This window comes from Pan troglodytes, chromosome 9 (genome assembly GCF_028858775.2).
Source record: "Pan troglodytes isolate AG18354 chromosome 9, NHGRI_mPanTro3-v2.0_pri, whole genome shotgun sequence".
Classification (NCBI taxonomy): domain Eukaryota; kingdom Metazoa; phylum Chordata; class Mammalia; order Primates; family Hominidae; genus Pan; species Pan troglodytes.
The window spans coordinates 65144162-65160519 of NC_072407.2; the positions used below are offsets into that span (position 1 = coordinate 65144162).

The following is a 16358-nucleotide window of genomic DNA, read 5'->3' on the forward strand; positions in this document are numbered from 1 at the left end:
GTCGTGCAGGTACACGTTAGAAATTTTATTCTCTGGAGGTTGGGGCGGACTGAGAGCAGGTCTGGGGTCATCCCTTCTCCGGCTCCTCCTGGTTGCCTTCTCGGATCGGACTCTCCTGCTTCCGAATCTGGTCTGATTGCCTCTTGCTTGGCCGCGAGGAGCCCCGACGACCGAACGTGGATAGTCGCCGCCACAGCACGGTGATCAGAAGGCTTTCGTTCGACTTGTGATTCGGATGGTCCGGGGAGTTCAAGTCGATACCTTCGGCGCCTGAGGGGACGACGAGGCCTCTGAGCTCACCCCTACCCTCGGGAAGCCCCCTCTCACACTCCCTGGGCCCTCTTTGTGTGTCTGTGGTCTCATCTTCCCTGCCGTCCTTAGACTCTTCCTCCTTGGACTGCTCATCAGACACCTCAAAGTCCTTGTCTTGGCAGCAGCCCATGGCCCCGCGTGGCCCTGGACTCCGTGCCACCCACGCCAGCCTGCCTGCCTCCAGGCCCGGCTTTTGTGACATCAGATATCCCGTCGCCCCAGCTCAGGCAGCCCCCACCCCAAGCTACCCTTCATTCCTTTCTCCCATCACAAAAGGCTCAGGGTCATGGTGGGTGTTCAGCAGTTTATTTACAAAGTGGGCACAGGGGCGTCAGGGGCTGGTGGACCCAGGCCGCTTCTTCTTTCTCCATCTCGTTTGGAGAGCTCCTTGGGTCTGCTCCAAACCCGAGAGCTTCCGCTTGGCAGCTGCCTCCAAGGATGCCCAAAGTTCATCTGTCTCTGTGTCTTCTAGGGGCACCTTGTTGGGTTCTTGAGGCTCTTGGGGCTCATCCTGGTGAGTGGGAAGAAAGCTTAGGAGTCAGGGGGGCCGGGCACGGTGGCTCCCACCTGTAATCTCAGCACTTTGGGAGACCAAGGCAGGAGGATTGCTTGAGCCCAGGACTTAGCGACCAGACTGGGCAACATAAGGAGACCCCATCTCCACAAAAAGAAGTTAAAAAAAAAAAAAAAGGAAAAAGAAAAGTAGTCAGGGGCACAGGGACAAACCCACAGGGAAGGAGACCCTGGCTGAGAAAGAATCCCTCTGGGTACCACCACCTTTATTCCCTGCTCCTAGAAAGCAACCCCATCCATGCTGTTGGCAATAACCCTCTCAGGATTTTAACTGTTAATGCCTCTCAGAGAAATTAAGTGACCAGGCAGGTAAACAGATAGTCCCAGGTCTGCATTCCAGCTGCCCCCTTTTCCTCTCCATAGGGAGGTCCTCACATCTATGCCCTTGGCTCCCACATTCCCGGGCCCAACTGCTCACCTCCCAGTTGTCCCTGCCTGACAAGAGGAGGCAGTTCAATTGAGACTTGAGATAAACCTGCAAAAGATGAGGGGCCTTAAGGAGCCAGGCATGCTGAGACAGAAACATGAACGGGGGGCACAGGAGGCGGGGCCTCCACAAGACCATGAGTTGGAGGTGGGAGAGATAACTTACCTTATGCTCCAGACCCCGTGGATTCTGGATCCTGTGTATCCTCAAGACTCTGTCCAAGCCACAGGAGGCTAGTAGAGGCTTTGAAGGGTGGCACTGCAACCCACGCACACTGCCTGCCAGCCCCTTCAGACAGCCCAGTAGACACCCTAGAGAAGGGGGGAAGCATCCGTGATAACTGGCTGGCCAATAACCAATCATTCATTGTTTCCTGTTCCAATCACTTTCCATTTCAACATTTAATCTGCAACAAAACCCTGAGACTGGAGCTTCTACTAATATTTCCATTTCGCAGGTGAGGAAACTAAGGCACAGGGAGTTGAAATAATTAGTTTAAGGTCATACAGCTTTTAGGGAAACCAGGATTTAAACCCAGGCAATCTGGCACCTGAATGAGGCCTCACTGGCCCCACTGCACCACCTTAGAGGGAATCCTGACCCTTCTCCCTGCTCCTTCCTTTCCCCCAATGTACCCTAGTCCACTCACCTTGCCGAAGGTCAATTTCTGCCAGCTGCCCATGAGTGTTTCCCACAATCACTGAGCTGAGGATGAGACCAGAGGCAAGTGGGATCAGCAGTAACCTCCTGGAGCCCTTCCCAAGCCCCACCCTCCCACCCCTTCCCCTCTAAACACTCACTTGCCTCCCGGAGTGAGGGTCATGGCTGTTAGTGGGTACTCTCCATAGGTGGTCTCTAGGACTGGCCGGCGCTGGGGGGATGCTGGATCATAAACACGGACCTAGAGGAAGGCTGAAGCATCACAAAAGTATCCTCACCCTGCACCTACCCTCTGGCGTCTCTGCATCCTCACCCCCTCCCTGCACACTGCTTATTTATGATCCACTCCCAGAAACTTTCTCATCTTAGATGTATGCCTCTTCTCTGAGCATCAGGGTGTCAGGAGAGCTGCTTAGCAGCATAAATGGACAGAGCTGAGGGGAGAGGTCCCCTAGGTTGGAAGTGTGTGAGCATTCCATCCCCCCATACTCCCATCTAGGGGAAATGGAGGGACAGAAAAGCAAGTTGGTCTAGTAGTCAGTAGGTACTAAATTTCAAGCAGGGGTTAGCCTGAATGAAGGAGGAAAGAGGATGCCCTCATATGTGTTTTGAGCAGAGGCATATGACCAAGATCAGACTTCAATGTGCAGAAGCAAAGAAAATAGGACAAATACAGTGACCCAGCCCCGCCCGTGTCTCAAGACCTCAAATGAGACAAGCCATAAAGATTCCCCATTCGGGCCCTTCCTGTAAAGCTGAGGAGCTCAGGCCAGAGATGGGAGGCTCAGGCCTGGGTCCCAAAGCAAATCAGAGAGGCTGCATCAGGACCAGAACCCAGTTCTCTTAACACCTAGCCCAATGTTCTCTGACATCTGCACCCTATAATTCCCACAGTGAAGGGGATCCACTCTCCTTTCCTCTCTTCCAGGTGGGAGGAAAACAGGCATAGTTCAGGAAACTCCACCCTAGAATACAGTAGAGGAAGGTCATGGGCTCAGGGACAGGGTTGGAACAGATGGGGAAGCGCTTGCTCCTCTGAACTCAGAATGGTGAGAAGGGCAGTTGTGTCAAACTGTGGGGGCCATTTCTCCAGGAGGCTGCTTTATCCCAGGAGAAGGCAGGTGTGAGGTGACACCTTACCTGGTGGTACCCTGTGCAGGTGACAAGCTTCTGTGATCCTGGGAGAAACTGTATGTCCTGGTCCCAGATGGGAACCCGCAGGTCCAGCCAGTCATTCCGCACCTGGTGGGGTGGGCAGATGGAGGACAGGGCTATGGGGGGCTCGATGTGCCCCTGTTTTCAGCCCTCCTTCGCCCCCTAAGTCCATCTAGTCTCTAATGCATCGTCAGTGGCCTCAGCCTCCCTCGACTTCAGGAACAGCTCCTTCACACTCTTGTCACTCACGTTCTTGGCCCTGAACACAGGTTCCTCAGAGCCCTGCAGGTCCCATATCTTCAAAGCATTCTCTTTCCCACCTGTGGCAACCACATGGGGGTGTGCTGGGTCTTGGCGCATCCTACACACCCCAGGGCCCACTCTCAGTTCCAGGAGCTATAAAGAATAGGAGATAAGAGTCCGTTCCAGAGTCCTTAATCCTCCCTTCCCCAGCGTGATCATTAGGCACCTACCCCAGCCCACCTCCCCCAACCATCAGGGCAGGGGAGCCTCACTGGGTCGGAGGATGTGTCCTTGTCCTTGTCATGCCAGACTCTGAGAATCCCAGAATCCACACATGTGATGAGGGTGCTGCAGAGAAAGGATAGAGTTGGGATTTTTTAAGTGATTAAACTCCTTGTTCTAATCTTTCTCTCCTCCTTACTACTACAGTTGACTAATGTTTAAAGAAAAAAAAAAAGTATAAAAGTATTCTCTAGGCTCCAAACTCATATCAACCAGATTCCCTACTAACAGTCCAGTTTAGAAGGAAGCCTCTAGGTCACTGGGCTCTAGGCAGGGCTTGACAGCTTCCAGCTTCCTAATCTGTTAATTCAACTTTCTCAACAGGGTGAGGGTTTACCAAGTGAGGAAACAGAAGCGCTGAGAAACTAATTTGCCACTCAGCTATGTTACAACCACAGCTAGAAATCAACTCTGTGATATTCCAGAGTGCTTTTGCTGTTCACAGCTATGTCTAGCACCTGGCTGTACTGGTCTATCTGAATCTTGAGTTGCTTACTAGGGCTGGTCTGAATTTAGGGCTTGGTCAAAGTCAAACACCAACTTCTTGGGTTTCTTGCTCTGAGTTTCAGGCACTAAATGTCAGTCTCTTGCTTAAAATATCCCTCCCAAGAAGTCCAAGCAAGTCTCTCCCCAGGATCTGCACAGCCTGCGCCTATGTTCTTTCTCACACCTGCCAACCCTCCCTAGCTGGGTTCGGGCTCTGTATCGACTTGCCTGACCTGTGGCAAAAGTCTCCCAGTTGCTGTCTCCAATCCATCCTCCATACTCCTACAGGCTCCCAGTGCTGACTATGGTACTTCCTATTCAAAAACTGATAACTTGGCCAGGCACAGTGGCTCACGCCTATAATCCCAGCACTTTGGGAGGCCAAGGCAGGCAGATCACCTGAGGTCAGGAGTTCCAGACCAGCCTGGCCAACATATAGTGAAATCTTGTCTCTACTAAAAAATACAAAAATTAGCTGGGTGTGGTGGTACATGCCTGTAGTCCTAGCTACTTGGGAAGTTGAGGCAGAAGAATCGCCTGAACCAGGGAGGTGGAGGTTGCAGTGAGCCGAGATCATGTCACTGCACTTCAGCCTCAGTGACAGAGCAAGACTCCGTCTCTCAGAAAAACAAAAACAATAAATGAATAACTCACCAACACCAATAAAAGTGCACATCTCTCAACCTAGCACTTAAAGCCCTTTACATTTAATCCCAACCTAATATAGTGTCCATCTTGTATTAAAATGCTTCCTTGGCCGGGTGCAGTGGTTCACGCCTGTAATCCCAGCATTTTGGGAGGCTGAGGTGGGCGGATTGCCTGAGGTCAGGAGTTCCAGACTAGCCTGGCCAACATAGTGAAACCCTGTCTCTAATAAAAATACAAAAAAAACTTAGCTGGGCGTGGTGGCGGATGCCTGTAATCCCAGCTACTCAGGAGGCTGAGGCAAGAGAATCGCTTGAGCCTGGGAGGCAGAGGTTGCAGTGAGCCGAGACTGTGCCACTGCACTCCAGCCTGGGCAACAGAGTGAGACTCCGTATATTAAAAAAAAAAAAAAAAAAAAAAAAAAAATGCTTCCTTGTTATCAACTTCCAAATCAAATGCTATTTATCCTATTTATGTACCCTGTAGCATGCCCCCAGTCCTTGGCCTCTCCCAGGCAGTACCCTCTTTCTAGAATACCCTTATCCCCTTCTCCACCAGTCAAAATTCTACCCATCCCTCAAGACCCAGTTCAGACATCCAGTCCCCCCCACAGGCTTTCCAGACCTCACCTGTCAGAATTACCACCACCAAACCTATGCAGCCTGCTTCACAGCCCTCTTTCATCATCTTTGGAAGAAAGCAGGGCCAGTAATCCAACCACTTAGCTCCTTCCTAATCTTTGCTTTCAGAGCTACATCACCTTGTTGGTGGTTGAGCTCAAGTTGAGCCCAGGAGTTTGAGACTGGCCTGGGCACACAGTGAGACCCCATCTCTATAAAAAAACTTAAAAATTTAGCTGGGCAGAGTGACACCTGCCTGTGGTCCCAGGTACTCAGGAGGTTGAGGCGGGAGGATCGTTTGACCCCGGGAGGTTGAGGCTGTAGTGAGCCATGAATGCACCACTGCACTCAAGCCTAGGTGACACAGTGAGGCTCTGTCTCAAAAAATATAAATGAATTAATAATGAATTAATGAATGCATGCTTAAAACTTTTTTTGTTGTTTTTTTTGAGATGGAGTCTTGCTCTGTTTCACAGACTGGAGTGCACTGGTGCGATCTCTGCTCACTGCAACCTCTGCGGGACGGATTCAAGCGATTCTCCAGCCTCGGCCTCCCAAGTAGCTGGGATTACAGGCATGAGCCACTACACCCGGCTAATTTTTGTATTTTTTTAGTAGAGAAGGGGTTTCACCGTGCTGGCCAGGCTGGTCTTGAACTCCTGACCTCAAGTGATCCACCTATCTCGGCCTTCCAAAGTGCTGGGATGACAGGCATGAGCCACCACACCCAGCCTTGCTTAAAACTATTAAATGACAAGCAGGCACAGTGGCTCACACCTGTAATCCCAGCACTTTGGGAGTCCGAGGCAGGTGAATCACCTGAGGTCAGGAGTTCGAGACCAGCCTAGCCAATACGGTGAAACCCCGTCTCTACTAAAGATACAAAAATAGCCGCGCGTGGTGGCAGGCGCCTGTAATCCCAGGTACTTGGGAGGCTGAGGCAGGAGTATCGCTTGAACCCGGGAGGCGGAGGTTGCAGTGAGCCGAGATCGCGCCACTGCACTCCAGCCTGGGCAACAAGAGCGAAAACTCCGTCTCCAAAAAAAAAAAAACAAAACACACACACACACACACACACAAAACTATTAAATGACTTGCCCATGGTTACTTAGAGGGTTATAATGGAGCCAGGTGAAAAACCTTAGAGGATGAGAACTTTTTGAAGGCAGAAATTTTACCGGCAGCCCCTGTACTTCTCCCAGTGCCTGGAATTCAGTAGGTGTTCAATAAATGTGTGTTACAGGTATGAACTACATAAGGCAGAAACCCAGGTCCCTGTCACCCATTCAAAGCCGTGTCACTAAGAGTTTGTCTGTCGCCATCATTCCAGTATCCTCAGGGAGCATCAACGCTCTCCCTTCGGCCCTGAGTTTAGCGAGGGGATTGGTCTTACCCGTCGGCCTGGGCGAGGCCACGGAACGTGCCCTCCCCGCCCGGGCAGTGTCTCTGACCCTGGAATATGCCATCCTCGGTGCTGAAGTGCTTCACCGTCCTGTCCGCGCAGCCCACCAGGATCTGCGGCAAAGAAGGGCAAGATGGCGAGGAGAGCGAGGCTGCTGCGCCCCAGGCCCCCAGCTCCGGCCCGACCAGCGGCCACTCACCTGGGTCTCGCCGCCGGTGCCCCAACACAGGGCGCTCACTGCCTCCTCGCGCCGCGGCTGTCCTCCGGCCGTGAAGTTCGCCGCCTGTTTTCGCTGAAGATTTACCCCTGAGAGACGAAGGCGTCAGTCACGCCAGGGGCGCGAGTGCACCCCTGCACTTCCCGACGCCCGAGCCTGCCACCCACCTTTCAAGATCCCAGTCTCGGTGCCGACCCACACATGGTTCCAGCGTGCAGCAGCAGCCGCCATGACAAAGCCTGGAGGCAGACAGTTCGCACTTCCGGCGCAGCGTGTGCGTCACCAGCTGGCGTCGAGTCCGATGCAGCGTAGTGTAGTTGCTGGAAGTTTAAAGAGCCGAAACAGTAAACCTTCCATGCTTGTTTTGCTTTACGAAAATGAAACCAGGAGGTGCTTGTTTATGTAGATCGGAAGAATACATTGATCATTTTGCACTTGGGGGTGAAAAGCACCTTTCCTGGACTGCGTGCCCGGATCAAGCCAGCCCTAGGCTGTCTCCCGGCTCCATTATGTAATATGTGTTCTGGACTGTTAGACAAGAAACAACAAACGATTTAAGAAACGATTTAAGAAACACTTTAGAAACGATTCAAATCATTAATGATGTGTGGGGCTTCGTTCTGGAATATAAGTCACGAAAGAAAGATGGGAAAAGGAAACCGACGATTTTTTTTTTCTTTTGAGAGAACTTCGCCCTTGTTGCCCAGGCTGGAGTGCAATGGCGCGATCTCCTCTCACCTCAACCTCCGCCTCCCGGGTTCAAGCGATTCTTCTGCCTCAGCCTCCCAAGTAGCTGGGATTACAGCTGGTATTACTAAACCACCGCGCCCGGCCTCGTTTACTCTTCAAGAGGCGGACAGCGAGGCGCGGTGGCTCACGCCTGTAATCCCAGCACTTTGGGAGGCCGAGGCGGGCGGATCATGAGGTCAGGAGATCGAGACCATCTTGGCTAACACGGTGAAACCCCGTCTCTACTAAACATACAAAAACAAAACTAGCCGGGCGTGGTGGCGGGCGCCTGTAGTCCCAGCTACTCCGGAGGCTGAGGCAGGAGAATGGCGTGAACCCGGGAGGAGGAGCTTGCAGTGAGCCGAGATTGCGCCACTGCACTCCAGCCTGGGCGTCAGAGACTCCGTCTCAAAAAAAAAAAAAAAAAAAAAAAACCTAAAAGTACTCTGTGCTATGCTACATGAGAAACGCAGAGAAAGTCATCGCTCGGTAGAAATACAGTAATAGCGCATGCGTAAATAGGAGAAGGAAGTCGCTACTTTACCTAGAGATTAACACAGAAAAGCAACAAATTACCAGTTTACAAGTAAACCCTTTATCTAACGCGAAGCTTTATTTTTTGAGATGGAATCTTGCTCTGTCTCTCAGGCTAGAGCGCCCGCCACCAGGCCTGATTCACTTTTCTTTTGGTTTTTTAGTGAAGACGGGATTTTTCACACCGTTAGTCAGGCTGGAATTACCCAATCCGCCCGCCCCAACCTCCCGAAGTGCTAGGATTTCACGCGTGAAACCCCGAGCGCGACCTAGGTTTAACACATCAAACGCGAAACCACGCCGGGCGCGGTGGCTCACGCCTGTATTCCCAGCACTTTGGGAGGCTGAAGCGGGCGGATCACAAGGTCAGGAGATGGAGACCACCCTGGCCAACATGGTGAAACCCCGTCTCTATTAAAAGTATAAAAATTAGCTGGGCGTGGTGGCGGGCGCCTGTAGTCCCAGCTACTCGGGAGGCTGATGCAGGAGAATCGCATGAACCCGGGAGGCAGAGATTGCAGTGAGCTGAGATCATGCCATTGCACTGTTGCCTGGGCGACAGAGCAAGACGACGTCTCAAAAAAAATAAATAAAAAATAAAAACAGAAAACATTAGCCGGGGGTGGTGGCAAGCGCTTCCGTAATTCCAACTACCCCGGAGACTGATGTATGAAAGTTGCTGTAGACCACATGAACATATTACACTCTAACGCTCAGTTGTAAAACAAAATTTTCTCTCAATAAATCACTCCGTCAATAAGACATTCAAACACGCCTCATTCAACAGTCTACCGACAGAAATACATGATTTAATTCGAAGACTACAATACAGCCAGTAGCCTCTAACCCCGGCAGACCAAAATCTTTCATTAAACAACAATTAGTTTCCTCCCCGAAGGAAGGATGCACCGTTCCTGGAAGTACTGCAATACCAGGTCGATGCGTGGAGTGGACGGAGCAAGCTCCTATTCCATCTCCTAACTCCAAAAATCCATTTAATATATTGTCCTCGGATAGAGGACGTATCAGATATTAAACTGATAAGAACAGATACTACACTTGATCTTAGCCAAAAGGCCGAGAAGCGATAACTATAGATTGGTCGCCTCGGCGGCCTTATCCTTCCCATCTTCCAATCAGTTATGGTAACTGTCCAGGCATTAAATGTTAAATTATCTCCCAATACATTATAATTCCGAAACACAGTTTTCATTATTCTTTCTTTATAGTAGTGGCTATATTTTGGAAACAGACCTATTTAAACGTCCTCTACTTCTTCCGCCGCCTGCTCTCTGCTCAGTTTGTTTTGCATAAACCCGCCCCTTTCGCTTTTTTAGGATCCTGGGATTGGTCCACACACCAGTCGTGATTTCAATGCCCGCGTGGCCTCCTTTTCCCCGATTGTGGCGTTAGTCTCCCATCCTAGGGGTTTTTCGGCTTTCCAGGGGGCGGCGGGACAGTGCTGCAGGTGGCGGCGCCCCTCTCCGGGACCTTTCTTCGGAGAAGCCGCGGCGCGGTGTCAAAGCACAGGTTTTGGAGTCCAGAAGAGGTTGGGCTCCCTGCTCTCCAGTTCCTGACTTAATGGCCTGGGCTTGGTATTTAGGCTCTTGTTTCCTCCCCATTTAAACGGGGGAAATGGTGACACTCACTCTCCGGAGTTTGTGAGAACTGAGGACATAGGGGCGAGGCACGACCCGCACCTTGCATTTGTACTGTCCGCCAGCAAACATCTGGCCCTTCACTGAGAGGGAAAGATGCCCTGAGAAAGCCATTTCAGAGGCTCCTGATCCTCAAACCCGGGATCCCGCGGTGGGAGAAAGGTGCTGACGCCTCAGCCCCGATGTCCTCCGACCCACGCACTCTTTAGAGTTACTTTCAGGCCGACCAGCAACGCGGCAAGGCATCCCACCCGGAAGTCCGACCGAGAAACCACAGGGCCTCTCCTCGAAGGCAGAGGCAGGGTCGTTAGAGGACTGGGGCGAAGGAGGAGGAGGAGAGTGTAGGTAAAATTGAAATGGAGCGATTTTTTTTAATCGATCAAAGCAAGCTCGCCAGAATGAAAGGGATTAATATGAGGCCCTGGCTGAGAAGGGACTTAAGGTCTTGCTTTCTTGTAAGCTCTATTAATATAAACGTGGATCGTTCTGTTGGAAACCCCTTAACCTGGGTTGGAAATAGAGGCGGTGTCTTTGCATCAAAGCGTCTTGCATGGCTGAGATCCTCCAGGCAGGAGTGGGGCGTTAACATTCTCACTGATAAAATGTCAACCGGCAAAGCTTCTGATAATCTATGATTTTATGACACTGGTATTAATAAACAAAAGAAATTTCTACAAGTTCTCATAAGTAAACTCAGAGCCTTCAGAGAGGTGCCACATCAAGAGAGTAGTAGGCAGGGGGCCGGGCGTGGTGGCTCACACCTGTAATCCCAACACTTCGGGAGGCCAAGGCGGGTGGATTACTTGAGGCCAGGAGTTCGAGACCAGCCTGGGCAACATGGCAAAACCCCGTCTCTACTGAAAATACAAAAAGTAGCCAGGCATGATGGTGCATGCCTGTAGTCCCAGCTACTTGGGAGGCTGAGGCATGAGAATCGCTTGAACCTGGGAGGCAGAGGTTGCAGTGATCTGAGATCATGACACTACACTCCAGCCTGGGTGACAGAGCGAGACTCTGTCTCAAAAAAAAAAAAAAAAAAAAGAGGATAATAAGCAGAATAATGCCCTCCCCACCCCAAAGATGGTCAGTGAGAACCTCTAAATGTGTTACCTTACATAGCAAAAGGCATTTTGCAGATATTATTAAATTAAGGATTTTGAGACGGCGAGATTTATCCTGGATTTTCTGGGTGGGCTCAGAGTAATCACAAATGTCTTTATAAGGGGTAGAGGGAGGCAGGAGAGTCTGAGTGATGCAACCTGAGGAAGATTTGAGCTGCCAGGGCTTGCTCTGCAGATGGAAGAGAGTCATCAGCCAGGGAGTTGTGGGCAGCAGCTAGAAGTTGGAAAAAGCAAGGAAATAGATTCTCCCATGCAGCCTCCAGAAAGCAATGCAGCCCTGTCATTACACCTTGATTTTAGCCCATTGAGACTCATTTTGGACCTCTGGTCTCCAGAACCGTAAGATGATACATTTGTTTTGTTTTTGGCCGCTAAGTTTGTGGGTAATTTGTTACAACAGCAATAAGAAACGAATACAGGGGCAATAAGAAACTAGTACAGGGGCAGGGCCGAGGGCCTCATTCCTGTAATTCTAGCACTTTGGGAGGCCAAGGCAGGAAGATCACTTGAGGCCAGGAGTTCGAGACCAACCTGGACAACATGGCGAACCTTGTCTCTACAAAAGTACAAAAATTATCCGGGTGTGGTGGCACATACCAGAAGTCTCAGCTACTTGGAAGACTAAGGCAGGAGGATTGCTTGAGCCTGGGAGGTTGAGGATGCAGTGAGCCATGATCACACCACTGCACTCTAGGCTGGGTGAGAGAGGGAGACCCTATCTCAAAAAATAATAAATAAATAAATAAAATGAAATAAAAATTTAAAATTCATGTTTTATTTTCATGAAACTAATATACCTTAAATTGTCAACTAGTGTTAAAAGACTTATATAAAAACAGTAGTTGCCTGTGTCCTGCCTCATTTTACACCCTACTTTTATTTTATTTAATACTATTTATTTATTTTATTATTTTTATTTATTTATTTATTATTATTATTTTTTGGAGACGGAGTCTTGCCCTTGTTGCCCAGGCTAGAGTGCAGTGGCGCAATTCAGCTCACCGCAACCTCTGCCTCTTGAGTTCAAGCTATTCTCCTGCCTCAGCCTCCCGAGTTGCTGGGATTACAAGCATGTGCCACCATGCCAAGCTAATTTTGTATTTTTACTAGAGATGGGGTTTCTCTATGTTGGTCAGGCTGGTCTTGAACTCCCAACCTCAGGTGATCCGCCCACCTCAGCCTCCAAAGTGTTGGGATTACAGGCGTGAGCCACTGCAACCGGCCTTATTTTTTGTTTTTTATTTTTTTAATTTTTAAAGACAGAGTCTTGCTCTGTCACCCAGGCTGGAGTGCAATGGTGCAATCACGGCTCACTGCAGCCTTGACCTCCTGGGCTCAAGTGATCCTCCCACCTCAGCCTCCTGAGTAGAGTAGCTATGACTGAAGGCACGCATCACCATGCCCAACTAATTTATGTGTTTTTTGTAGAGACACTGGTCTGTTGTCCAGGCTGCTCTCAAACTCCTGGCCTCAAGTGATCCGCCTACCTGGGCCGCCCAAAGTGCTGAGATTACAGGAGTGAGCCACCACACCTGGCCTAAACTTTTTTTTAGAGGGAGTCTTACACTGTTGCCCAGGCTGGAGTGCAGTGGTGCCATCTTGGCTCACTGCAACCTCTGCCTCCCAGGTTCAAGTGATTCTCTTGCCTCAGCCTCCTGAGTAGCTGGGAATACAACGGCACACATCACCACACCTGGCTATTTATTTATTTACTTATTTTGAGACAGAGTCTCACTCTGTCGCCCAGGCTGGAGTGCAGAGGTGTGATCTCATCTCACTGCAACCTCTGCCTCCCAGGTTCAAGAGATTCTCCTGCCTCAGCCTCCTGAGTAGCTGGGATTACAGGCGCCCGCTACCACACTTGGCTTTTTTTTTTTTTTTTTTTTGAGACGGAGTCTCGCTCTATCATCCAGGCTGGAGTGCAGTGGCACAATCTCCGCTCACTGCAAGCTCCGCCTCCCAGGTTTATGCCATTCTCCTGCCTCAGCCTCCTGAGTAGCTGGGACTACAGGCGCCTGCCACCACGCCTGGCTAATTTTTTGTATTTTTAGTAGAGACGGGGTTTCACCGTGTTAACCAGGATGGTCTCGATCTCCTGACCTCGTGATCTGCCTGCCTTGGCCTCCCAAAGTGGTGGGATTACAGGCGTGAGCCACCGCCCCCGGCCTGTATTTTTTTTTTAGTAGAAACAGGGTTGAGGCCAGGTGCGGTGGCTCACACCTGTAATCCCAGCACTTTGGGAGGCCAAGGTGGGCGGATCATGAGGTCAGGAGATCGACACCATCCTGGCTAACATGGTGAAACCCCGTCTCTACTAAAAATACAAAAAATTAGCTGGGCACGTGGTGGTGATGGGCGCCTATAATCCCAGCTATTTGGGAGGCCGAGGCAGGAGAATCGTGTGAACCTGGGAGGCAGAGCTTGCAGTGAGGGGAGATCGCACCACTGCACTCCAGCCTGGGAAACAGAGCAAGACTCCGTCTCAAAAAAAAAAGAAACGGGGTTTCACCATGTTGGTCAGGCTGGTCTTGAACTCCTGACCTCGTGATCTGCCCACCTCGGCCTCCCAAAGTGCTGGGATTATAGGCGTTAGCCACCATGCCTGGCCTTTTTGTTTTGTATTTTTTTTTAGTAGAGACAGGATTTCACCATGTTGGTCAGCCTGGGCTGGACTCCTGACCAAGTGATCCACCCGCCTAGGCCTCCCAAAGTGCTGGGATTATGGGCATAAGCCACCATGCGGAGTCTCTAAATTATTTTGTTTTTTGTTTTTTGTTTTTTTGAGACAGAGTCTCACTCTGTCACCCAGGCTGGAGTGCAGTGGCACGATCTCGGCTCACTGCAAGCTCCACCTGCTGGGTTCACAGCATTCTCCTGCTTCTGCCTCCTGAGTAGCTGGAACAGGCGCCCGCCACCATGCCCGGCTAATTTTTTTGTGTTTTTAGTAGAGATGGGGTTTCACCGTGTTAGCCAGATGGTCTCGATCTCCTGACCTCGTGATCTGCCCGCCTCGGCCTCCCAAAGTGCTGGGATTACAGGCGTGAGCCACCGCACCCAGCCTGCTTTTCTTTTTTTTCTTTTTATTTTTTAATATAAAGATGGAGTCTTGCTATGTTGGCCAGGCTGATCTCAAACTCCCAGCCTCAATCTATCCTCCTTCCTTAACCTCCCGAAATGCTGGGATTACAGGCTTGAACCAGGGCACCTGGCCTTTTTTTATTTTTCTTTTTTGAAGACGAGAATGTTACAAATTTTTTTTTTTTTTTTTTGAGATAGAGTCTCACTCTGTCACTCAGGCTGGAGTGCAGTAGTGTGATCTCGGCTCACTGCAACCTCCACATCCTGGGTTCAAGGGATTCTCCTGCCTCAGCCTCTGAAGTAGCTGGGATTACAGGTGCACACCACCACGCCCGGCTAATTTTTTGTATTTTTAGTAGAGACAGGGTTTCACCACGTTGGCCAGTCTGGTCTCAAACTTTTTACCTCAGGTGATCTACCCGCCTCGGCTTCCCAAAGTGCAGGCTTGAGCCACCGTGCCCAGCCTCATTTTTATTTAATTTTTTAATTTTTTATTTCTTTTTTTGAGATAGTCTCACCGCAACCTCTGCCTCCCAGGTTCAAGCAATTCTCCTGCCTCAGCCTTCTGAGTAGCTGGGACTACAGGTGCCCGCCACCATGCCCAGCTAATTTTTGTATTTTTAGTAGAGATGAGGTTTCACCATGTTGGCTAGGCTGGGTTTTTCATTTTTATTGCATCCTCCAACTCTTCTGAGAATTTATTGAATGCTTTCCCCAAATCAATGCATATTTGCCTTACACAATTTTGCATACAATTTTTGGGGGGATTCTTGGAGCCCTGCTGAAGCCCATTCAATTAATCTACACACTAACAACCACAGCCCCAGAGAGACAGGGGAACCTGACTGAAGGTGTCCAAATATCTGATAAAAGGCCACAGAAATCCGGAAAGGGCTGGACAGACATGAAGGAACAGGATCTAAAGGTCCTTGGGCCATTGTGGGCAGCCCTGGTGAAGGGCTGACCGGGAGGATCTTTGGCTCCAGGACTTGAGTGGCTAACCTGGGCCCATATTCCCTCGTGATTTTAAGAATTAAAGAAAGAGGAAAGACAACGGGTGCGGTGGCTCACGCCTGTAATCTCAGCACTTTGGGAGTCTGAGGAGGGCGAATCACTTGAGATCAGGAGTTTGAGACCAGCCTGACCAACATGGAGAAACCCCGTCTCTACTAAAAATACAAAAATTAGCCGGGCATGGTGGCACATGCCTGTAATCCCAGCTACTCGGGAGGTCGAAGCAAGAGAAGAGAATCGCTTGAACTCAGGAGGCAGAGGTTGCAGTGAGCTGAGATCGTGCCACTGCACTCTAGCCTGGACAACAAGAGCGAAACTCTGCCTCAAAAAAAAAAAAAAAAAAAAAGGAAAGAAACACGAAATGTGGCTTAACAGTCAAAGACAAGTTTATTTCTCTAAAATAAATAAACCTGAGAGGGGCTTCTGTCCAATTTTGGTCAGGAGCATTCTCTTTTTTTTTTTTTTTTGAGACAGAGTCTCTCAAACTCCTGACCTCAGGTGATCCGCCCACCTCAGCCTCCCAAAGTGCTGGGATTACCAGGCGTGAGCCACCGCTCCCAGCCCAGGAGCGTTCTCTCTTACAGACTAAGAGTATATATTGGTTTTAGGGTGAGGGGGCTTATCAGAAGCTTGGAATGTTTCTGTGTTGGGGAGAAATTTATGGCGGGGTTTAAATGTCTCTGGAGTGGAGGTTATCTCGGGGCTGGCATGTCTCTGGTCGGGGAGGGGTTTGGAATGTTTCTGGATGGAGATATCATTTGTGGTTTATGGTCATGGTGACTTTAGCCATTAGGTTGATGCGCTTTGGATTTAGGCAGTTTTTGATCAAGGTGAACTTAAAATGACAGTGCTTGTCCAAGATGGCAATACTCGTGCTCTGTCACTGGTGACTCTGGCTTGGAGTTGGGCAGGTCCTGGGAAAGAAACACTGGTGGCTGGGCGCGGTGGCTCATGCCTGTAATCCCAGCACTTTGGTAGGCTGAGGCGGGTGGATCACGTGAGGTCAGCAGTTCGAGACCAGCCTGGCCAACATGGTGAAATCCCCTCTCTACTAAAAGTACAAAAATTAGCCAGCATGGTGGCACACACCTGTAATCCCAGCTACTCAGGAGACTGAGGCAGAAGACTCGCTTGCACCTGGGAGGTGGAGGTTGTAGTGAGCCAAGACCGTGCCACTGCACTCCAGCCCTGGCGACAGAGCA

General features: G+C 50.2%; 2 protein-coding genes and 1 non-coding gene across 7 annotated transcripts; all 3 read right to left on the bottom strand.

The window, feature by feature from the left end:
* Nucleotides 1-10: 10 nt before the first annotated feature.
* TEX54 (testis expressed 54) lies at nt 11-550 on the bottom strand. Its single transcript, XM_054662365.2, has one exon. The coding sequence runs from the start codon at nt 512-514 to the stop codon at nt 68-70; it is 447 nt and encodes a 148-aa protein (XP_054518340.1). The 5' UTR covers nt 515-550; the 3' UTR covers nt 11-67.
* Nucleotides 551-602: 52 nt separating this feature from the next.
* Nucleotides 603-10134, bottom strand: WDR74 (WD repeat domain 74). 5 transcript variants are annotated; one of them, XM_063782979.1, is made up of 12 exons: nt 9540-10134; nt 7190-7342; nt 7005-7111; nt 6797-6918; nt 3643-3718; nt 3377-3523; nt 3113-3214; nt 2113-2213; nt 1962-2017; nt 1478-1623; nt 1304-1360; nt 603-823 (listed from the first exon to the last, which is right to left on the bottom strand). In XM_063782979.1, exons 2-12 carry the CDS (start codon nt 7251-7253, stop codon nt 644-646), a joined length of 1158 nt encoding a protein of 385 aa, XP_063639049.1. In that variant the 5' UTR covers nt 7254-7342; nt 9540-10134; the 3' UTR covers nt 603-643. The 5 variants fall into 5 exon arrangements, with proteins under 5 accessions (XP_063639049.1, XP_063639050.1, XP_016776585.2 ...); XM_063782980.1 differs by lacking the exon at nt 9540-10134 and adding an exon at nt 5660-5777 and having other exon boundaries at nt 7190-8085; XM_016921096.4 differs by lacking the exon at nt 9540-10134 and adding an exon at nt 7761-8082.
* LOC112204942 (U2 spliceosomal RNA) lies at nt 9184-9374 on the bottom strand. Its single transcript, XR_002938680.2, has one exon. It is a non-coding gene; the product is annotated as a U2 spliceosomal RNA (small nuclear RNA).
* Nucleotides 10135-16358: the final 6224 nt, after the last annotated feature.